The sequence below is a fragment of the Diprion similis genome, chromosome 8, assembly GCF_021155765.1.
Source record: "Diprion similis isolate iyDipSimi1 chromosome 8, iyDipSimi1.1, whole genome shotgun sequence".
In the NCBI taxonomy this organism is placed as follows: Eukaryota; Metazoa; Arthropoda; class Insecta; order Hymenoptera; family Diprionidae; genus Diprion; species Diprion similis.
The window spans coordinates 27,074,818-27,097,934 of record NC_060112.1 but is presented as its reverse complement, the minus strand read 5'-3'; the positions used below and the strand labels follow the sequence as shown (position 1 = coordinate 27,097,934).

The 23,117-nt window shown below is 41.3% G+C and overlaps 1 protein-coding gene across 2 annotated transcripts in view; it reads left to right on the top strand.

The window, feature by feature from the left end:
- Positions 1-23,117, top strand: part of LOC124408481 (amyloid beta A4 precursor protein-binding family B member 1-interacting protein-like) — a 74,788-nt gene that overhangs the window by 22,174 nt on the left and 29,497 nt on the right. The window contains exon 2 of one of the 2 annotated variants that reach the window (XM_046885427.1): positions 4,633-4,846. In XM_046885427.1, coding sequence (XP_046741383.1) covers positions 4,745-4,846 — 102 coding nt within the window. In that variant the 5' untranslated portion in view covers positions 4,633-4,744. Of the gene's footprint in view, positions 1-4,632; positions 4,847-20,457; positions 20,770-23,117 lie in introns of those variants that run through there. The other variant, XM_046885426.1, reaches the window with a different exon arrangement.

Sequence of the window (23,117 nt, the reverse complement as noted above, 5' to 3'; positions counted from 1 at the left end):
ACGTATATAGAAAAAACTGACTTTCAGAATCTGAATGAGTCGCAGATGACTCAGCCAGTCTGGAACAATACTTGGCACTTAAACGAACTTCATTATACCTGGAGTATTTTAAACCGACGTTGTGAATTTTTAACGTACATTCATCCTCACAGCAGCACCCGAGATTTTCTGCCAAGGGCATATTTATCACGTACCGGGTGATCGCAAAGGGGCTGTGAACCATTTTTATGTAGTGGCTATACATTTTTGGCACATCGCACGTTTCCATACCATAGTTTTTATCTGGGCTTCATTATGCAAACGGAACCATTAAAGTAGAAATGCTGTACTTTACATGAATACTGGGCAGGAAAAAACTGCCCGAGGAACAATTATCGCACAGACCAGGGCTCATTTCACTTATCTGCGATTTGAACTCGGCCTTCGTACCTTTTCGAGTGAACGTTGATTGTCGCGTGGAGCATGCGTGAGTGCGTACGTGTTGTGCGTGCGGGCGTGTGTCCCGTGCCACGGTTGACGGCGTCACTCCCCTAAAAAGTAAAGAAGCCATTACCGACTTATGCGGCTTGGGCAATTCGATTTATTGATCTTAAGTGTCGATGTGAGTGGGTTCGTTGTTCATTTTCCCTACGCCTTAACGCTGTTCCGATAAGCCATTACCATTTTACGCGTTAGTCGCCGTACAATTCCCATTCCAGCTACATCAGCTGTTTTTCTCTGCGCCAAAAATAATCTCTCCTACGAAGATGCTGTGATCGGTGAGAAATGCAGGTCCAGCCTTGATTACTAAATTCATGGTCGCTCTACAGTATAATTATTGTAAAAGATATGCATGGATATGGGTGAAGGAATCGTTGAGGCTATGGATTGGGGTGTGAAGTGTGCTTATAATATTTCACCCATTATAGTTTATTATAGGATAGGAGAAAGGCGTGGTATTAACTGCAGGTGGTATACGTAGCAGGTAGAATGGCGTCTGCAGCTCGATACGACTTTTGCATCACGATGTGTTTCAACTCAACATAACGCGAAATACATGATACGCCTCTTATTTATTCATCTTTTATTAAGAAAAAAGGAGTGATCGATGTTTCATAGTACATCAGAAATAAAACAGTTTTCCGAATTTGTGTATCTGCAAAAGATGTGATTTTCAGAGTACCTAGAAAAGTTCATTTCATGAATGTGAATGAATAAATTCCCATCAATGGAAAATCTAACAGCTATGGCATAAGAGGTTCGCGTCGTAAACGCATACAGTTGATGAGTTGAGTTGGAAAGCTCACTGTATGTAGGTACATGCATTCATATGTACGATACTACACCACTCATTACATAACACGTTATTGGCGACGCTGACCTTTTTCATACTCCAACACTGATTATGGATACTTGGAAGTGGGTGGTGGGTAGAACTGTGCGACGTGTTGAGGTGGACGTCGCCCACGCCATGTTTTACACTCCCTACACCACCAGTGTTACGAATATAGAAAGTGGTTATTCATTTCGATCTGTAATTTCCAAGACAGAAACGGGATCGCTTTCCAACTCACAGTTAGGAAATACTGAACTATATTTTCAAAAACTGTACAACCTAAATTTATATCTTACACTTCCAAAATAGTTGTGGATATGTAACCGTGGAATGGACCGTAAAGTTGTTCAGTTAATTCATATCTTGAGGCTATTCAGGTATTCCCTAAGAAGGTTTGGTACCTCAAACTTCGAATAGCTGATGTTTTTATGACTCACTCGAGAAAGGAGTGACGGGACTTGATGGTGATTCTTTCCACGCATCCACCTCATTCGTGTCATATTTCATGCATTTACAACCGAGTGAATTTTTCGCAGTTTACCTGGCACCTGGCCTGTTTGAATCGATTTGTTGATTCCTTTTTTTTCTTTCATTGCATATTCCAGACGATTAACACTTCCACCTTTGGTTGAGCGATTTTTTCGACTTTTGACCGAATAAATACATTATACCAAAACTCAAACGCGCAACACTTTTGATCCCTTTTTGATTGTTGGATTACAAGATACAGAATTACAATAAAATTCGTGTATCACCTATCGATTCCTATGATCCATTGAAAATAATATATTGTATTATGAATGCAGCATAAGCCATGGCAAGCGCTGTGAGCACTCGAATAAGATATCGCAAGCAAACGAATGTAATATAATAATCTAAAAGAAGTAAATCAAGGCAGTCAAGAGGTCTACTGTCATAGGCCCGGCTTGATGAAACTTAACCTAAAAGCGCAAACTTCAGGTTGAATTCAGAATTACTCCTATGACGCGACTGGCGCGTGCGTGAATTTCGTGGGTAGAATTGAGTTATCGAAAAGTGCGCGTACGCCAAGAAAGCCCTAATGTGTAAAGTTGAGAATTCCAGCTACACGCACGCGCCAGCGTTGTTTTACCGCGTTGTTCAGAAATGGTGCACTCCAGGCACAATCCACAGGCATCGAAAATCTAACTTTCCAAGTGTGTGTTGGAATAAAAATATTTTTCACGAAAAACCGACCTAGATTGCTGTACGACTCAGTGCTGAACACTCGTGTAATTCCATATCCAGCTGTGGTTAGTCTAGCCTTGAATTGTTTCACCGGTTTCGCAGAGATCATGTAAATTTGTGACATCAGCGTAGAGACGAGAACAAATGACTCGGGCGACGAAAAAAAGATTTCTAATATGAAAAACAAGTTGTACGGTATAATAAGCGACACAAAAAAGTACAAAACGAAGACGGAGAGTTTTAAAAAAAGCGTGACACACACACTCCGTGAAATTAGTCATGGTCTTTTAACGTATCCGCGAGTGGTCAGCTACAGATGTGCTACAGTCAAATGTCTGCACAGAGTTTTTTCTTTGATAATTTGTAGAATCTTCTCCGTACTTGGATTGTAGCGTTGTAATAGAAAAAAATAGTTTCAATTTTTCTGCTGATTCTTTTTTAGAGCATAGGATGGCATTCTTCATCGTTGAAAATGTACCAACGGGATGATAAAATTCGTGTTCCCATTATACCTACGACAATGTTTATGCTGGCATGGGAAAAATTTGAAATAAGTCCAAGATAAACTGTGCTAGTAGCAGTAGAAAATGAATAACATATTAATCTAGATAGTGAAGTAAAGAAGAAGTTGCCATCTCAAACGTCCGGTGTTTTCATTTTTCTAAACTCCTGCAGCACAACCTATTCCCCAATTAAACGGGTAAACGGGTTCTTTCCTCGAGAACTTGGAGCACAGACGGTAGTAAAGATTCTTTTGTTATTTGATCAATTTATATTTTCTATGGTCGATCAGGAAAAAGGAGTGTGTAAAAGTTTTCCTTTAGGCCTGGCGCACCTTGCAGTGCCGGAGTCGTGGCCCATTAGGCATTACGCCATTAGGGCAACGATTACCACCGCGTTAAATAGGCGTGTAGTGTGGGTGATTTGCCTTTGTCTTTTCATTGACAATAAAACGCTTCATGTTCTGTTCTTCCTCCCTTCCCATTTTTTCTCCTCCATTCACACTTGGAGCGTGTATTGCCGCAGGCACAGCTAACGTGGTGCCGGGGCGTGGTGCTGCGACCCTATGCTATTTAATGTGCTGTATAGACCTATAAGGCCGTGCCATATCGTAGCGACGCGAACCGATATTCACTCTACCGATCACGGTATTCACGCATACTTGAATGCATAAACGTATTTCCTGCTTCCTGCCACCTTTATAATTGCTGATCCCACCGTGTATACAATTGTTAATATCCCGATATCGAGCGGCTCGCTATAGTGATGGACAAAGGACGCTGACACTGACACTCGATTGCAGTTTCCGATGAGTGCAGTTGGCGGTTAAACGGCGACGACCAGGCAGGCCCGACGGCTCCGGCGAGCCTGCATTCGTCGATGCTCTGGACGTGTGTAAAGTACGGCTTGAATAATCCAACGTCGCGGACGTGTCCGCGGTAGCTTCGCACGATGCACCGGCCGACTGTGCTTGGCGCCAACCGGCAATTATTTGCTTCAACGATCCTGTCAACGTGTGTATTCACACAAGTTCATTGCCGTTGTATTTAGATATGCATATTATGTATAACACGTATCCACGATATCACTGATCCCCGCTCATCTGCCAAAGCCTTAGAAAAAACTTCTATTGATGAAGTCGAGGATGAAGTATGTCAGTTTTTCTCTGTATCGAACAAAAAGTCGGATAATAATAACTATTCAATGGGACAATATCGTCGTGGTGACTATGGATACATGTCTGCACTCTGCAGGTCTTCGACCGATCTTGAACGTAATTATTTTTCTCAATGTATAAATACATCATTTTTACTTCGACAAGAAGTCCACCAAACTATACACGTGGGATTTACAAGCTCGATCATACTATCGTATATACATATATTGATACACTATACATAACTGATGTATTACGATGGCGATAGATGAATATGTTCACAGCGTTATTTCCTGTAGCTACGTGCAACCGGAAGTTGTTCTACCTTGATAAATTTTTAATCATCATCTGGCTGATTGGCATGATTTAAAAACCGTTTTTATTCACTCAAACCATAAAGTGTTTGCATTAATTAACAAGGTCTTATGTATATGATTTAAAATAATTGTTACAGAAAGACGGTAGCTGAAACGAGCCACGCAGTTGCAGTGATTGTTCCCGGTGTTTCGGGAGGAGAAAAAATAACAGGGTGACGATACATAGAATATATAAAAAAAAAAAAAATAATGGAGCGATACGAAGAGGAAGGCGGCGAGGACAGTGACAATGAAACAGATCCGGAACAACTGCTCAACGAATGGCTAGGCGAATTGGACAGTCTCACTGTGGTAAGTTTTTTTTGTTCTGTATTACTACAGTTTTATATGCACTTATTTTCCAATATATTATACGGTTATTGCTCGGTCTCGAACGTTCGGATATAAATTTCAAAATTTACCGAGTCTTCTACAGCAGAAGCCCACGATAGATGACCGTAGTAGGGACTGTATAATGATTATGCGGCGCTTATTAACTATCGTGAACGCTATTGAAAATCAAGTAGCATATTACATACTGGACAAACGGGGCCTATATTGGAGCGGCAGACTTGAAGACGAATGTCCAGTAGCAGGCAGATGCTTACAATTTGCCATTACTGCATTGTGAAACGCTGTTCAATTGGTGTCAACTGAATAGGGGGGCACATATTTTACTATCTGTAATTTGGTCTCTTCATGAAGCAATTAAATGACATTGGCATCATCATCCGCACGTCAGCCATACCCGTGACATATCTGTAGTACTTAAAACATTTATTGAAAGGTTCGACGAAACGATAAAGTCAGAATTGACGTTGTTCATTGAATTTACTCTGAATATTGGATCGGAATCTCATGGAGATGAAAAATTCTATAGCTAATTTGAATAGATTAATCCAAAAGAAACAGCCCAGCTCCGTCTTTCATACAAAGATATACCGACATTCCCTGTGGCTAAATGATTTATAACGCTAAGACAGACTTTGACCTCTGGCGCGTAGCTCATGAGTCGGCATTTCCGATTCCCGCCTGCATTTCTCCCAAGGATTAACGCTGAACGATGAATGATACGTAGATTACCTGAGTAAAACTTTCGGATCTTATGTTTTCAAAAACTCCAGCTCTTGTACATTTTATGGTTTTGTGAAACGATAGATTTATATACTTTAAGGGATGTCGTAATTTCGGATCGATCGGAAGAAATTCTGAACTTGTTGGAGATATGCAGTACTTTCTCTAAAATACTTTTGGAATAATAATTGTCATCGAAAGATAAAATTGTGCCTTGCGCCTTGAGAGATATTGATTTTGAATCGAATTTTGAGTTCTGTTCGGTAAATGTAAACAATATGATTTCGCCAATGAACGACCTGATTGGAGTTGATGAGAGATGTTAAATTTATTCACTCAACTTCACAAGTGTATAATGAATAGTGGGCATTCTGAGATATTACAAATGAAATATTAAAACGACCTCGTCTTCTGCATTGTTGCCAGCCAACCGATAAGGAATCTGAGATTATTTTCGGTATTTTTGTACGTCAGTTGGAAGTTGGAAGGCGGAAGTACGGGCAACGCCTGCACTTGCACTTGCATCGGAGGTCGGTCAAGGCGTATAGTCGTAGTATGGATCGATAGCGCTCTAGTCAGAGATGGGAAACTCGTGCTATTACTGTACGTAGCGATCCTCGTCGTCGTCGTCGTCGTCGTCGTCTTCATCTTACGTCGTAATCGTCGTACCGTTGACCCCGCGTTCGTATTTTCCCTTCGTTAGTAAATCGTGAAGTTATTTCTAGAATTTACAGGCTGCCGGCTCCAATTCATGCTCATGAACGTTTACCTACAACGTGCAGCCGAGCTGAGATGAATAAACAAATTGTCTGTAACACTCTCGCGAGCTTTTAACTAGGGTGTGGAAAAGGCTTTGAAAATATACTCCTCTTTCGGTACATGGTGAAAAAATGGTTGCCAAGCTTTTGCTCTGTTCAGCAGTTGGTACATCTCCGAACTTACCGGAGCTTTCTACAGGTTTCTACCTTACCTTATGCAGATATCGGTTACCCTGCAAGCTTCGGGATCGCAGTTACTGGGTGAGCATCCAGTCCATTCTCCTCGGAACAAGTATCTCTCATTCGATATCATTAATAAGAAAAAATGAAGAATTCACTCTATTTGCATGTACACTATCCTTCAGGCAGAGAAAAAGTAACATGTGGACCACAGAATTATGTGGGGCAAGGTTGGATTTCATGAACCGAGGAAATGTTTTGAATTCGCGAATAACACTGCGTTCAGTTTAGAATAAGAGTTTTCGTGGAGAATGAGCGGCCATGTTAAAAAAAATCACATGGGTATCATAGACGTACCGAAATCGAGTAATTTAGGGATTTGTTCCATTTGGTCTCGTTTGTTTTGAACAGGAAAATGTGCTTGGACCCATATACCAAAGCTCACGTTTCACTCTGCAGTGTATCAGACATTTTTTGTTTCTTCGCACTTCCCGCGAAATAGTGCGATGAATGGGCCAATAATTTTTTGATAATTTCTTTTTTTTGATCATTCATTATCTTGAAAGTCTCCAAAAGAGTTAGTTTATAGAGTTTCTTTCATTGTATACTCACAGTTGCATTGATAAACACATGCAACTTATTTTTATTTGGTTCAGGATAAGCAGCTGGTTTTGTTCATCGTGAAGTTTCAAGTTTTTTTTTTGTGACGTATTTAGTCTAGAATGGTCGAAGAGAAAGGAACAGATAAATATGAGATAAGATGTATATCTACATTGTTCGGAAATGGGGCAGTTTACACACGTTCCACAGCGTTTGAAAAAAGAAGCCAAAACAGTGTTGCAAAAAGACATTTACATTAGTTTTTATCAGTGTAGATATGAGATAATGTCATTTATTCTTCGTGGATGTGTAAAATCAGAATATCTTATTCATCTTTTTCTCTTTAATGGTAATAACGAGATGATTAGGCACGTCTACAAAAATTATCATTTGCTTCTTGTTGGAATAACATCAGACAGATTTCTTTTTTTCCAGGCATGTGAAATAAAAAATAAAAAGTATTTGAGTTATCTGTCATAGTTTTAGCTATAAGATTATCTCACTTACCAATATAAGTACGATTCTATATGATTTCATAATTTTTGAGTTGAAAAATCTGCTTACTCCACCATTTTAATATATCTATGTACCAAACAAACTAAGTAGACCAAGTAGTCTACAGAGACAGCCATGAACGGACTAAATGTAAAAAATTGCAGATTCGGTTTTGCTGATTAGAAGGTTAACGACAATGTCTTTCACATGTCAATGTTTTATGGAATAGGTTTCAATGAGAACATTCAGTATTGGTTTTTCACCTTTGACTAAAAAATCAATTTTATTAACAATTTTGCTCAGGGAGTCCAACGATAGCAACCTTAACCTACATTTTGAAGATCATTTAGAAAAAAGTTGGACCATGTGTAACTTTGCAGTGGAAAAATTTGGTTGACGCTCAGTTCGAGTATTCTCGTACACTTTTGATAAGCGTAATAAACCCCTAAGGATTTCCGGCCCGAATTAGTATGCTGCGTCTACTATATCCGCTTCTGAAGAACAACGCTTCGTTGTTAGCATCCTAATTGTGTCCACCTGATAAGCTACTAGATTTCGTTTGATTTTTCGGCCATTTCCTTTCTTTTTCATTCACGCTTATCACCGATAGGTAGTAGGAATTTAATTTCGATTATGAGATCTTGCTACAAAAAGTCCAAGCGGAACAAAATGGATGTTATATTTTACATCGATAATTGTGATAACTATCGTGACAGCAATATTTTTTGGTAAAATCTACCGCAACTTTTAACTGGAATTTTCAATTCAGTAATCAAATTTCTCCGCGATTGCTGCAGATTCTGCTGCAAAATACTAATGCCGCAATCTTTCAATACTTTTTTTCGTGCGTAGTTCTGTTGAACGAAAGTTTTTGGTTGCAGACCCGCACAGGTCACAAAATTATTAATATGAGCCTCCTTGTGATAGATTCATAGAATTTTCATTCAGGATGAATAATTATCTCGGATAATTAAAATAGATCACACTATGGTGATACCATGTAATATCAAGTTCGATCGAGTTGATTAGCTTCATGTGTCGAAGCCTTTCAGTACTTTAGTAGACTTAATTAGCTTGTCCTATAGAAATATGAAACCCTGGGCCAGAGCAATCATATGATGCAGGGCGATTCAAAATTTCAACTGCTGTCCCTGCACAGGAAGCCGTGCGTCATACTACAAATCGATGGCCCCTAATAAAATTCACTCAACTTTAGAAACGTTGATTAATTATAAAAGACCTAACTTTGCAATGGCGTGACGATTATAATCCAAGTAACTCTACGGACGCCGATGATAAAAGAATTATCTTCAATCTTTAACTATCACTGGAGTCAACTGTTTTATCATCCGGGTTCGTAAAGTTACTTGAATTAAAATCGTAACGCCAGAGTTAGGTCTTTTACAATTAGCCTCTCTAAAGTTAGGTGAATTTTATTAGGGGCCATTGAAATCTCGTGCAATTCTCATTTAACGATATTCCATTTAACGTAACGATCACGGTTAACAAAAAAATCGCTATTTTCAATTTGCCTTCATCGGAACAACTCTCGAGTTTTCTAACACAGCATTGATAATACTTTGAAATATTTAGTCGATATATTTTCTTATGTTTTATGTATTCCGATCCGTTGAAGTGATTTTTGTGTTATTATTTTTGAGCTATTCCTTAAGACAATCATTACTTTCTTTGTAACGCTGGTTCCTAATTGTACGCTGGATAGAGGGAAGCCAGTGGAGCATTTTTTTTCTGAAATTAGACAAGATTGTAGGATCGTATTTTTCATTTGCTCTATTGTTTAGATTTTCTTCTGTCTATTGAAAGGAGCATTGATAGTTTTTCGGAATTTTTCATCATAATTTGTTCTTCAATTAGAAAGTTTCTTCTCTAAACATTATTCTTTAAAGAATTTTCAAACTCGAGAAAACTCATGTAATATATTATAATAATTCTTGGCTCGGAAATCATGATGAACTTAAAACTTTTCGAGATATCATCGCAACAAAAAATGAAATAAGACCAACATGGTGTAAAACATTTGTTTCTTGGGTGAAATTAAAAAAAGGTGATGACTTTGAGGAGACATATTTTCCTCATATATTTATTTATACGTTTTAATTTGAGACAAAAAAAAAACCCTAAAATTTTTCTCAACATCTCTCTTTGGTTTTGCGTTGTATTTATCCGAAAAGTTAGGTAGATCAGAGAATGTTTCGAAAATTCATGACTGAAAAAAGAATGAAGATAAAATTTCAAGCTCTTGTATCACATGGCTTGCAAAGTCTATCGATAAAATTTCATTCTTCACTCTCAAATTTATATTCAAAAGAATTCTAGACAAAACTGAAGACTGAAATAGGAACGAGATTTGGATTCGGATTGGTCAGTCCTACCCAGCGCACGGGTCTCTGCTGCACACGCGCCAGAGGACAGCTGCGTCTTGGCAACGGCTGTCTCACCGTCCTCGTCCCTCCGGCACCCTCATCACGTCGCTTGTCACCCTTGTAAAACGATACTCGCTTCCGCGTGTTTTTTTTATTCAGAGTCCTTATTATATCCACCGTCTAGTTGCGATCCGTTCCTTTCTATACTCGATGCGGATAATTCATGGGCTGGTTTCGATCACTGTATAAACCGGTTGAAAAAGGCACTCGAAATAACTCTTTCCCTACCTTCTATCTCAGTAAAGCTTAAGTATTGAATTGATCTGGTAGGATCTGGAAGATGCACGTTATGCGATAATTTTGGAGTGACAAGAAATCTCTGCATCCTGCTGCAGAAGTACCGCATTCTGCACTTCCGCTGTAAACGGAAAACAAGCTGAACTTACGTTGTCGTAAGGGTAAAACTACCAGCAAGAGAAAATATCCTCAATCCATTGCTGAATTTGACGATTTTCTAATCTGTCATAAAAACGCGATGCCGGCGGTTAAGGCTCATCCCTCCGGGAGCAGGGCGATCATTTCTAAAAGGCGAGAGTTCTTCTTGAAGAGGACACGCGCCACGCTCGCCATCTGTTGCGCCCCTGAGACTCCGAGGGAAGGTTTTACCCTCGACGAGTCTCAACCTACCTCAACTTAAAATAAAACGCATCTCCAAGGAGCCTGTAGTCCTTGCAAAACGGAACGGTTATTTACCTCATACGTATTTGTTGTGTCTTTATGCGCCCATCATTATCGATATCTCCGGCACGAAGTACTTTTACTCGTCAGATAAAAGGTCTCCAACAGTCCAGTACGCGCCACCTGAAAGCATAATTACCTACCGATTATCGCATATATATGGATTATCATCAGCCGAAGGCTGAGCAAGCGGTTTGGAGGTTTTTTTTTCCGCTTGAGAAATCTGTAAAATTATTTCTGGCATACGGAACTGTGGAGAAGATCGGAATCGGCCCGATGCAGCTGCTCCTCGAATGCTCCTTGCTGGCCGCACGTGTTCCTTTGGGGCAGGTGGTCGCCGTCCCGGTGATGAGGTTTACGAAAGGATCCGCGGGGCGAGAGGAGGAGGGGCGAGCACTGATTTGAACGCACTCAAAAGGGAGGCTGCAAGAAAGACGGGGGTCTCTGCCTCCTACGAGCGTTTCACGATACGAGAAGTACGAGGACAGGTGGTGCAGGTTTACTTTGTGCGCACGAGGAGCATTTACGATTGATCACTGATTGTGAGGTGTCTTGGCACAGAGATATAGATTTCATACTTTTTTCTGTCTACCATGCTTATGACACGAGACCAGAATTTTTAAAATAGATATAGGTTGGAAATCTCTGACAAAAAATTCGTGGACTGTTTTCTAATACAGTAATGCAAGATTTAAGAAAGAGAAACGTCTGAGGTGTTGAGAACTGGTAGATGGTTCGATTGAGGTATACAGCCCAACGTGTATTCTATAACCACCTCGGATACGTACACCAAGACGATCGAGTTGGCAGGTGCGAACTGATGAGCCAATTTATTGATCCTTTTGCCGCAGGCTGATCGTATTATATGCCAAACATTCCATCGTTCGAAGTTGAGGTGAATTTAGCCCCACATATCACGTATTGCTGAATTGTAGTATAGCTGAAGCTGAGCGTCACGCTATGCTACAATTAACAACACGATTTGGAAGACTGTAATTATCTGTACATATTTGGTTGGTGAAACTGTAATTTGGTAATTCATTTCTTTCATGGTGAGTAGCATAAATATTTTTCATTATTTTTTATTAGGGTAGGAATCAGGTTACTTATATCGTTACTTATACGCTAACTCAAAATCACAATTCTGCAATGATTCTGACTTAAGGAAGTTTATAACTTGTGGGAAATTTTATCGATTGCCCAAGAAATTTCATTTTTTTTTTTGGATGGTTGGGTGGGGAGGAGGTGTATTAATTTGGCTTTCAGTTTTTTTTTTTCTGTGCATTTACACCAAACCGGTCATAACGTCAGCTTGCACGCAGGTTGATGCAAAACTAAATCAATTCCTTAATATACCATCGCTTCTTAGCGAGAATCGTTTTTGTGAAAAAAATTAAAAGGAAGATGAAGGCGAGGCTAAGAGCGAGACCAAGAAAGGTTTTTCTTTTTCTTTTCTCATCTTTCGTAAATCAGGATGCTGCTCGGGTAGCAGCAACAGTTGGCGCGAAGGAAACATCTGCCGCGTTTACGTCTCATACATACATACACTGTATACGCACACAACTGTACATTGGTGCTTCTATACGGCTTACCTGTTTGGTACGATCACGCAGAGATTCTCAACTGAAATCTTCGAAAAACGTCGATAAATTATATTTCCGACCACCGCGACGTACCTACACCAGCTGATTAACAATCTAAACCGATTATCTTCCCTCTTCGTTTTCACTTTCATTCTCGTTTTATTACGGGCTTCACTCGAATACAGCATTTATCGAGCCCCCAATTATATACAAATATAAATCATACTCAGAGGTGAGTCGACTAGTTGGTGGACGGAATGTTTACACCGCCCGTGATTAGTAAAGACATAACTGAAGACAAAAAAACAGTACCGGAACATAACGATGGAGCCTCATAGGGAAAAGGTTTCCATTACATGTATTTACACGCAAGTGTATACCCATGCATTTATCAAACTCCTCTTGTGACAGCTAATGCGTCTGCTTATCTGGAGATAAGACTGAAAAGTTCGGTAATATACAGAATACACTTTGCACTGTAGAACTGCACCATATTTGTAACTGGAACATGATGGCGCATGGCCTCTACCAATTCTCAATAAATCGTGAGTCAAAAAGGTTGATTTCCCTCACCTGACCCCTCTGATCGTGGACATTACGTAATTCATTCGTTGAATCATTGACTTGGACTTTGGCACGATATATTCACGGCACATGACTCACTTTAAATTGTAACATTTGTTTTATCGAGGCTGTAGGGTTGCACCCCTATGGTAGTTTCGTTTGACCGTATCTAACCGTGTAACCAATCCTGTCCCCCTACAGCGATTCTGATGGAAATTATAACCCCACATCAGTCGGTACAGGTCGTGCGGTGGTCAATCTTCAGCTATGCCATTTTTCGAACGTTATATGGAGAACTGGAGGATTCTTTCGAATTCCGAGTTCCATTAAACTATCAGCTAAGCTGATGGGCATATTGCAAATCGTTTGCAAAATCGAGCAGAAACGAAGACATTTTTTGAGAATCTTAGTTGTAAGTAGATGTAACTACAGCAATTCTTATGGATCCATTGTTCAACACATTTATGACAATCATTCTTATACAATTTATTCTCTTTGTGAAAATTTTTGGTATTTGTGACAATTCTTGAGATAAAATTTATTTTTTCACCCACTTGAGAAGAGTGAAGTTATTGAAGACAAAATTCTTTACTCAGGAAACCATCCACAGCAGGTTGATCCGACATGTAAAGTGGTAAAGTGATCTAATTTAACCGATGACACGTGACAGACGGTGGAAATGTTGTTTACCAATTCCTTGGCCGTCCCGCAAACCGCAGAAGTCCTTGCTTCGCGGTGGTGAGGCACATCATATGTGACCTAATTTCAGAGCCTTTAAAGTCATGAATTCTTTCTTATTGTATAGAGCTAAGCCGCAAGCGTCTGTGCGTTGAACATGCGGATCATACACACGAACGGAATGTGAATGAGAAATTCCGCAAGAAAGTTGAATGAACCCAATTATATCGCTGTAGCATCGGTTCAAACTTGGTTTCTGCTAAGGAATAAATACACTGGAATATTTTTATCGTCACATTACCAAGAAGAAAGAAAGAAGTCCTTGTAAAAATTCTATGATCGTAGCATTGGAACTATTCTTGGAAATTATCTGCAAACAAGGTACTTGAAGGTGTACCTATGATTTGATTAACAAATCCATTTCATCATCATGGAGTCGGAGATGAGATGTCATAAACTATTACCGGAAATACTGGCTATCGGCGGAAGTATATCGTTATTATGGCTTTAACTTTGTGCTAGTAATTCTTTACTTGAAAATTCATTGTCGACGGTATTAGGATAACGTAAAAAATTCTCCGCTAAGTTCATAGGTGTCATATTCGTCATGCAACAGGGAAGTATAAAGTAACACCTTGAGAAACACTGCGAGCTGCAAGTCTATCTTTCGTCGGCGCCACGCGACCAGGTCGTTCGCAGGCTGCCGGGTGCTGTTGAAATCAACTACGGTGGTGGGGCTGGGGAACCTCTCTATATCGATGCTCTTATGCCCTCAGTCGACTCCCGGCTCTCACTGAGTTAAGGCTGAGATTTTATTAATTAGTACTATCCGGCAGTATCTGCGAGAGCTGAAAGTCGAGTTGGAGTAATAACTGAAAAACGATAATTCCGAGTCAATTTGATGCACAGTGGTCAGTGTGGAACGTATGGAGTGTTGGTGTGGTTTTGTTTTTCACCTCGACATGCCGTTGTGCAGTGACCATGTAACGCTTCGGTGAGATTTGACTTTCGCCTATTCCCGCGGATTAGTCTGCGAAAAGTGGATGCTGATGAACGAAACGTTGAAGTCAAATTGGAGGAACGATACCTGTTGTGATTTGATGAGGACAAAGGCTTCGGCATCCATCGTTACACGATCGAACAGGATACGTTCGTCAGAGATTACGTGGGACACGTCGATAAGTCGATTTACTAAGGCAGGAACAAAAAGTATTTTGACATCCGATGGACCCGTCGATGATATCTTCTAGCTTAAGAAATTGATCGGCCCCGTATATCGCTACGTTCTTATTTTTCCTCAGACATTCAGTCGGTCAGTCCTGTCGGCTCTTTCATGTTTCTGTCTTAACTTCCTTCCACTATAACATACACCATCGAAACCGATCAAGTAATTGACGGATTACGGGAGAGTCGTTATTATTCAATCCTTTAATCGAACTTTCATCTTTTCATTCGTCCATCGTTGATATACCTACAATACCAATGCACCGTAGTGGCATTGAATAAATTCTTATTGCTCAATCTCACGAATGATAAGAACGATTGGAGTAGGGAGTAGCCGATTGAAATTTAACCATTAATTAATGTAAAACGTTCAACGCCCTATTCAAATAACCTGAGAGGAACCTGCCGCTTGAAGAATCAAATTGCCGAGGTGGGTGAGAAAAGTTAAGATATTCACGAAGCGATCTCGCAAGGTGGCGAAGAGAAATAAAAGAAGACAACGAAGCGTCAGTGGGGAAGAATAAAAGGATATAGACAACTCACAAAGGAATCTCTGCCCGGCGCCAGAACCAAATGGGATAAAGGGAGGAAAAAGAGCGGAGACTGCACGCTTGAAAAACACCTCCGCCATTATTATACATGCGATAAACTTACCGGCGGCTTACTACGTCTACCAAGAATAGAAAGAACTTTTCCGTGTACAGTGAATTGGTCGCTTCGCACCACATCATCGAGAGACCATGTTGTGCGGAACATTCAATAAAAACAAACGTAGACACACCGGGGAAGAGTATCGGCTGGTCAAAACGCTATCTTTGCATCAGCCAAAAATTGCGCCATTAAAAGAAATCGTGGGAAACGGCGCTCGCAGGAACAGGGCGAAGACCGTCATCATCAAAGATCTCCTACAATCGGTAAGCAAATCGGATATCAGCTACAGAGTTATTTACATTTGTTGAAAAGTGCTTTTGTTGTTCGAAAAATTGTTCGTTCTTGACGATTATAGTTGTTTCTGTAAATTCAACTGCTTGAACGTATATGTATTTTCACTGTCATTATCATTGATGTATAATATATATGTTAAATCAAAGTACGGACACATAATCAATACTTCACACTTCTGTAATCGATCATTATCGAAGATAACGTGAGGTAAGACCGAAGCACGAAGTGTTATATTTAGACAGTAATGCACACATACACGCAGAGAATACTAAATACGTTTCTCATCCTTTCGCATACAAATATCATCAGCGTGCACCGATGCGGTAGATTGGGCGGAGGATGCTGGACGGCCGCGCGGCGAAGACGCAGTACGATGGTTTACATCGAGGTTGTCGTATCTTCACCTTATAAGGCGTCGTCCGTGATGTTCCGCTGCACCATCTATTAGAAACTCTTTGTTAAGCTGGTCCCGGTGGTTGTTGTTTTTTTTCTTTCTTTCTTTTTTTTCTTTCTTAGCCACAAAAACGGCATACCCTTTTACCTTGAACGTCCACACCGTAGGCCATGGTGCCTCTTCTTTCGCCTCTCTTATCGCTGTCCTTATAAGATCGTTCAACTCTTGGCTAACTAATCGTAAGTGTATAGGAAATTCTCCAGTGCCATGTTTACAGTTATACGAATGGAAAATTTTCTTCAATCATCATGTGGTGGTGCATGCACGTGTACTTTAGTGATTATGATTATGCTAAATTTACTCAATATTATGTTTTCCGGAGATTATCGAAACTGAGCCCGGATTTGTTATCAATAAATTAGAATATATACCTGGTATGATGGAGTTTTAGGAAATAGAAATCACATCCCATCAAATTCCAAAATCAGTTACGTATTACAGGATGCGGGATCGTCTTGTTAAATTTAAATGTAGTTCATTCTTTTCCTATCTTTCCAAATCTTTGTTTTCTATGCTTTGCGAAAATTTCGAAATTTCGAAGGTCAATTTCGGTGGTGTTTTGAAAGAGTTATTTTTTCCGTATCTACTCGAGGCCGGGTAAGTGATTCGTTCTTCCAAACCGTATAATCAACGCATTATCGTTTGTTAATCAACAATCTTTCTTGAATAATACTTTTGCGTTGATAATAATTAGGGCTTAGGGATTTGGTCTTTGATCGCCTTCTGCACCCTTTGTAAGCCCAAGGGGAATTCATGAATCCTCCTGAAAAAAAGACTCGCAAGCGTGTTTTTATCTTTGCCAGTTTGTGCAGGTATGCACTGCATACAATAGCATTATGTACCTGCACACACATACACACACGATATCCATATATACGTATATTTATATATATGCGTGCGTGTGTGTGTATGCCCCCCCCCCCCCTAGTTCCCCTCAGTGCCTCTTTGTTCAGAGTTTCGCTTGAGGCAATCCCTTCAGCTCGGCGTTCTGGCGGCTGGAGTCCAGTTATCTCAAGCGCATAAAAATCCCGACGAATTATTTAGCAAGAGCGGAATTCACCCTGGAGGCGCATTAGTGCACGCAAAGAAAAACGCCGCACGGGACCGGCGCGAAATATTCGGTGAGGACGGGGGTTTCGTAAACTGACCAGTCGACATTCCGACTCGGAGCAATTCGTTTCAATCAAACAATCGGCGCCGCTTTGTCGGATCTCATGCAACCGCGTGGCGCCCCTTAACAGTGGTATGGTTCTTCTAGTAACAGTTAAGTGGAGCTAATCGTTGGTCCTCTTACTTCTCGGAGCGCATTGCTTCGCACCAGAGTAAGAAAATGAATAAAGAAAGAATAAAAATTTATTACGTGATCGTGAAACTTGTCATTACCGCGAATTTTTACATTTTCTGCAAGTAAAATTAAATTCTGAGTCATTAGTCGACACTCGGAAGGCGATGTACGAATCTCGAGCTGCTGGGTGTCCGAGTATAATGTCATCGGTGCACAGTTGGATTTGTATTTTTGAAACGTTGCCAGCGTTGCCACGACAAGATTCGTTGAACCAGAGCGAATGGATATCGCCCGGCTCCAAAGTAAAGAAAAGTATTTGACTACTTGTCTTTCATTGCTAAACTGCCCATTATCACAAAATTCTTATTATTGCTTTCGTTCATCAATGCAATGCTCTGGAACTGATTCACGAAGCGAGTTTCGATTGTATAAATTGCGCGGTACTAACAAAGGCACGGGAATAAAATTATTAGACTGATCACTTTTATTTCTACTGTTAGTTCTGTCGAATCCTGCGAGAAACCAATTATACCAAGCATGAATCCATGCGCGCGTTCCGAAACTGAAATTAGAACGACTATAAGGATACGCATTCCGCGGGCGAATCGGGAGCCGAATAACTCGGCCCAACTCAACTTATCCTAACCTAACCCTGACCAAACCCATCCCAAAATTACTTCGCCGCCTTGACGTATATACTTAACCAGCGAAAACTTCGCCCCTTTACCGGACATTGCTGAAGTTTTTTGCCAACCGCTGCACCATCGAAGCTGGCTCCTATACACTGCTGCGTATACCTGGTGGTGTTTTATTCAAGTTTTAACCAGTCAGGTATCGGTCACTCGACCATGTTCCTAACCTCATGGTGATGTGCTCATGCATACCATAGACAATGTGTGAAATATTTTCTACAGATCGTGAAAGTACCTACATTGACAAACGATAACTCGTGAAAAAATGGAACGTAGGTGAGGGTGTTAAGATGTTGGCAGGTAATTGTCGTCGTTTCGGACCTACGATTTGCGTCCTTGTAATAGGATGCACTTATTCTCACCTGAGTATAAGTCCACACTTGTTGAGCTGATCGGGTGGAGGCTGCCGTTGCGATGAATATACGATGTGATCGTCGTGTACAATTTTTTGTCAATCAGGGCAATTGAAAAGAAAGATCTCGAACGCGAGACGTACTCTGTTTTTTTGAATCTTGATCGAAGAAACCATTTGATCGATGTCCAATTTCTCAAGGGAGATGATAACGTAAAAATAACCTCATCTGATAAATGAACGCTTATGAATTTCAGTTTGCGCTGCTTACAGATTTAGCAGTTGTTGACAAAGACCATTACAGGCGCAATTCATGAAGATAAATAAACGCCGCAGGCCAGAGAAAAATGCTGAAAAATCATGATACAATTGTGGAATAATCTGACTGCATTCGCGCTTATGAATACGTGATCCCGCACAAGAGATTTGAAATTGGGAAAACGTACGCACGTAACCTACCTGTATGCACAGGCTACAATGCACAGATATTACAGTGTCATAGGACGGCAACAGTGACAAAGGGAAGAGAATGGCCCTGCATTGATGATATCGGAGGAGGAGGGGATGGGAAGCTTTGATCGACTCGCAACATTTTGTCCGTGGCAGTAAAATCAATTATATCTCACGTACTCGTGGGCGGGATATACTACGTACCTACTACACGTGGGTGGGTATACGCACATATGTATATGCAGGCTATCCACATGCATATTTGAACGTATACGAGCCCCCTGCGGCGCCTTTTGCCGTGCACCCCGGCCCCCTTGCACCCGTGTACGCTGCTGCGTCGTTGCTAGGGGCAACCCCAGCGGTGCCGGCACGACCGACATCACTGCCGCAACCAGCCAGGCCCGCACGCTTATGGGGGTCCATTCTCTGATTTTTGGCTTTTAGAATTTTCACTTTTCCATCGCGTTTCAAACTCTCCGAACGGCCAAAGACTGATTTTTGTTGGCTGAACGATAGTGAAAGTGTGAAAATATCGAAGGCTGAAATCACAGTACAGCTGACCCTTGTTAATCCGATGTTTTATTGCCCCCTCGACATATTCTCGCAGAAAAACTCACTAACACTTCCGGCGTCGTACCTTTACCGCACTCGAAATCCATCAAATTCGCGCCCAGTGTCGGAATTAATGATATCAACAAGTATTTTCTCGATCCGCGGTTCCTTAGAAACTGAACCTCGAAAATCTTTTAACTATAGGCTTGACGTGGTTTCTCATATCCCCAGCAGTCCTCGGTTGTTGTGTACATCCTCTGCGTTTATCCAATTCAATACTCTTTAGATTTGCAATTTATCGTTATGAACAACGGTACCAATCCTCTAGCCCCGATCGTCACGTGCACCCACGTTTCCTCGGGTGGTTCGCGTATCGTGGTCCTGGGCACCGTGTTACCAGCCGATCCGCAGTAAGGATCGTCCCTGAACCCGAGAGAGAGAGGGAGAGGGAAGGAAGGAGAAAGAGAGGACGGATCTGAGGGAGAGAAATGGGGATGGCTGGATGGGTAAGGGTGATGGTGAGGCAGAGGGGGAAGGAGAGAAGTCCGCCCCCGCCAATCTCCGCGCGGTCGGGACGGTCGGAGCTCGGCAAGCCGGCTCTCTGCCAGACGAACTCGCGTACACACGGTCAGAGTACTAGCGTCGTGCCACAAGTTACCCACGACGGCTGGTGATCGCTTCACTTCCTGTCATTTCTTTCCCCTTACCTTACCTGATTGCCTTTTTTCGAAAAGCGTAATCGATTCCTTCGGTGTCCGGGGTGAAAGTGTGTCGCGAAATAATGCCGTTTTAATCTCGTTTCGTAGTCGATTCTGTGCAGTGCTCCAGTTTTTTTTATTAAGTTCCTAAGGCTCCTGCGTTGCTGTAGTTTTCTTGTGGGATATTCGACGTGTTTTTCAGTAGCAACCCAATGCCGGGTAGATTGGAAAGTCAAATGAGTCGTAAAGATAATTTATCAAGTACGACAAGCTTCTTGACACATATAATAACAACTTGGGGTTGAACGAAGGGTGAGGGTGAAACAGTGTTCGTTCAATATTTTCCAACAAGTATCGCAGAGTTTTATCTCACGATATGGATTGGCTTAGGAGGCATGAAAATTGCAGCGAGGAAGTAGAATTGAACGACTCGGTGGTAGAGGCAGCTAAAGATTCCACCCTGATAACATGCACCGAAGAAAATGACGATTGTCAGTTTGAAGAGGACGCATCCATCGACGAAGGAATGGTATGTTGACCTTTCCCTTATCCTGTCATATTAATTCTCACAAAACTTTGAAACTTTCCTCGAATTCGGAACGAAATTTATCGTCAAAATTGCTTTCCAATACCTTCAATTCACCCGCAGCGTATTGAGATTTCACCAAATGAAATACAAGCTCGTTATGTATTTATCTCCCGAAGCCTTACAATACAAGCCACCTTGTTATGTTCGAACGAAACATAAACACTCCGCTTTAATTTACCGGTAATTACCAATCGAAACTATAGGCTCCGCTGGGGGGCCTCCACATAAAACCCAACGCGAATAAGAATAGGAGTGAACACGTGTTCACCCCACCGGGTGATGGATGCAGGTATGAGGTACGTATATGTACACGCCATACGGTGCACACCTTTCTACCGGGAGGTAAGAGGGGTCGAGGGCGATGAGGGGGAGGGTCTCTTACTCAACTTACCTTCTAATAAGTACCACCTCGTTTCTTCCACTACATTTGCGGGCTTTGTCACAGGGTTTGTGTGAGGAGAGTTAGTATATGCCGATGTGTAGGTACGTTGGTGAACGGTCGAAGACACCGGTTTATGGCATCGGCGTTTACTGTAATGCGAAAACAATGTGACGAAAGCGCTTTATGACCGTAGAGGATCGTGGAATTCCATGAAAAATTGGATATGGTTCGGAGTTGGTTCTGTTTCCCACTTGCCAAAAAATTTTGTGGACGGGACTTGAGAGTATTCTTCTTTCGCCCGTTTGGAATGATTTTCGGCGAATAATCATGTTCCGTATCGTTGTGACTTGCGTATCACCATCTATCTAGGTGAGGAGCAAGGGGTCGAATCGGTACGAAATGTTGCATGCAGCGCGGACGCGGCAAGAAGAAAACTTGACAACGTTGCAGTACCAGCGGCACGCCTCTGCCCTCTGGAGGATGAATCACCGTTGTCTCTCGCATCGTAAGCGTAGTCACAGCCACAGTCACGTCTCTGGATCCATTTCCCTGAATATTCCAATATTCTTCTAGTAACCGTCGGTGTCCTCCGTTTTGATTCTCGGGATACGGCCTATACCTATACCTATACACCGCAGCATGTTCGTCTTGATTGGAAAACTCGCGTTATCATTTTTCCCATTGCTATCGACAAATCAAGCGACTGATGAACAAAAGATTACAATTTTGATCAGAGTGTCCTCGGGGTGTGCGCATTGAACACGTAAGAGGGAAAGCTCAGCCGGGCAGCCAGCCATCCACCTATCGAGTCATCCGGCTCTGCGAGCTCACCCCCTGCGGGGGATGAAGCGTGACTCATCGTCCGAAAGCCTTCCTCTTCACCCTCTCTTACCCCCCGCATCTCTTTTCCCTCATTTTCTCTACCCGGCGACTCATTTCATTCCGCGCGCTAGCCAGAAAACTTATCACCGCTATTCGTGATGTAAATCGCGGTAAACTGGCTGTGAATAGGTTCGAAAGGTCCAAGTACTCGGTGTAAGATTTTTACCTATGTGGGAGATTGTGGTACGTGCTTAAAAAAATTATTCTCCTCCAATCCATTATGTAGTTTATTCGAAAATAGATGGCATTCATTACTATTTTCCAGGCAGAGTTATTATATCGTATAGGACACGGATTCCTTATTATTATGCAATGACTGTATATTCCTTTTCTTTGGTTAGCCTAATGCACTTTAATTTCTTTTACATAGTTTAAGTTTTATCGACTTATCAGTTGAAATTTATTACCAACGAGATATCTAACTATTGTTCCGGGGACCAGAAACTCACTAGCATTTTAACTAAACTCTAACCGCGATATTGCTGTATCTCTATTCACAAATTATATGTCTGCAACCATGAGATCTTATCACATCTCGACCAAGCGCATTAATCGGATAGTCAGAAATGCTGCGTATACATTACAGGCAATAATTGCATTAAAAGGAGAACGCAGCTGGTATCCCTTTGATAAATTTGGGCTTGGAGTGGCGGAATGTCTAATAACAAGTGTTCCTCTTTTCCGCAGAATAACCCATATTGGATCACATAATGCGTGCTAGTGAATATAAGGAGCAGTGCAGCGGGTGGTAAACAAATTAGTCCCATTATTTACCATTATTATCATTATGATAATACTTTTTCATGCTTCCTTTTTGCACAATAAGTAGAATCACATCTGGAATTATATACATAATGCACATTGGCTACGTGGTTTATGAGTTTGGAGATGAGAAGACTGATGGAAAAATTAGATAACCAGGCGCGGTGTACCATAATTGCAGACTTTACGGATCGGATCTATAGACACGTTATAACGTATAGGTTGGAGTAGATGAACACGGGATGTGAAGAGTGAATGAGGG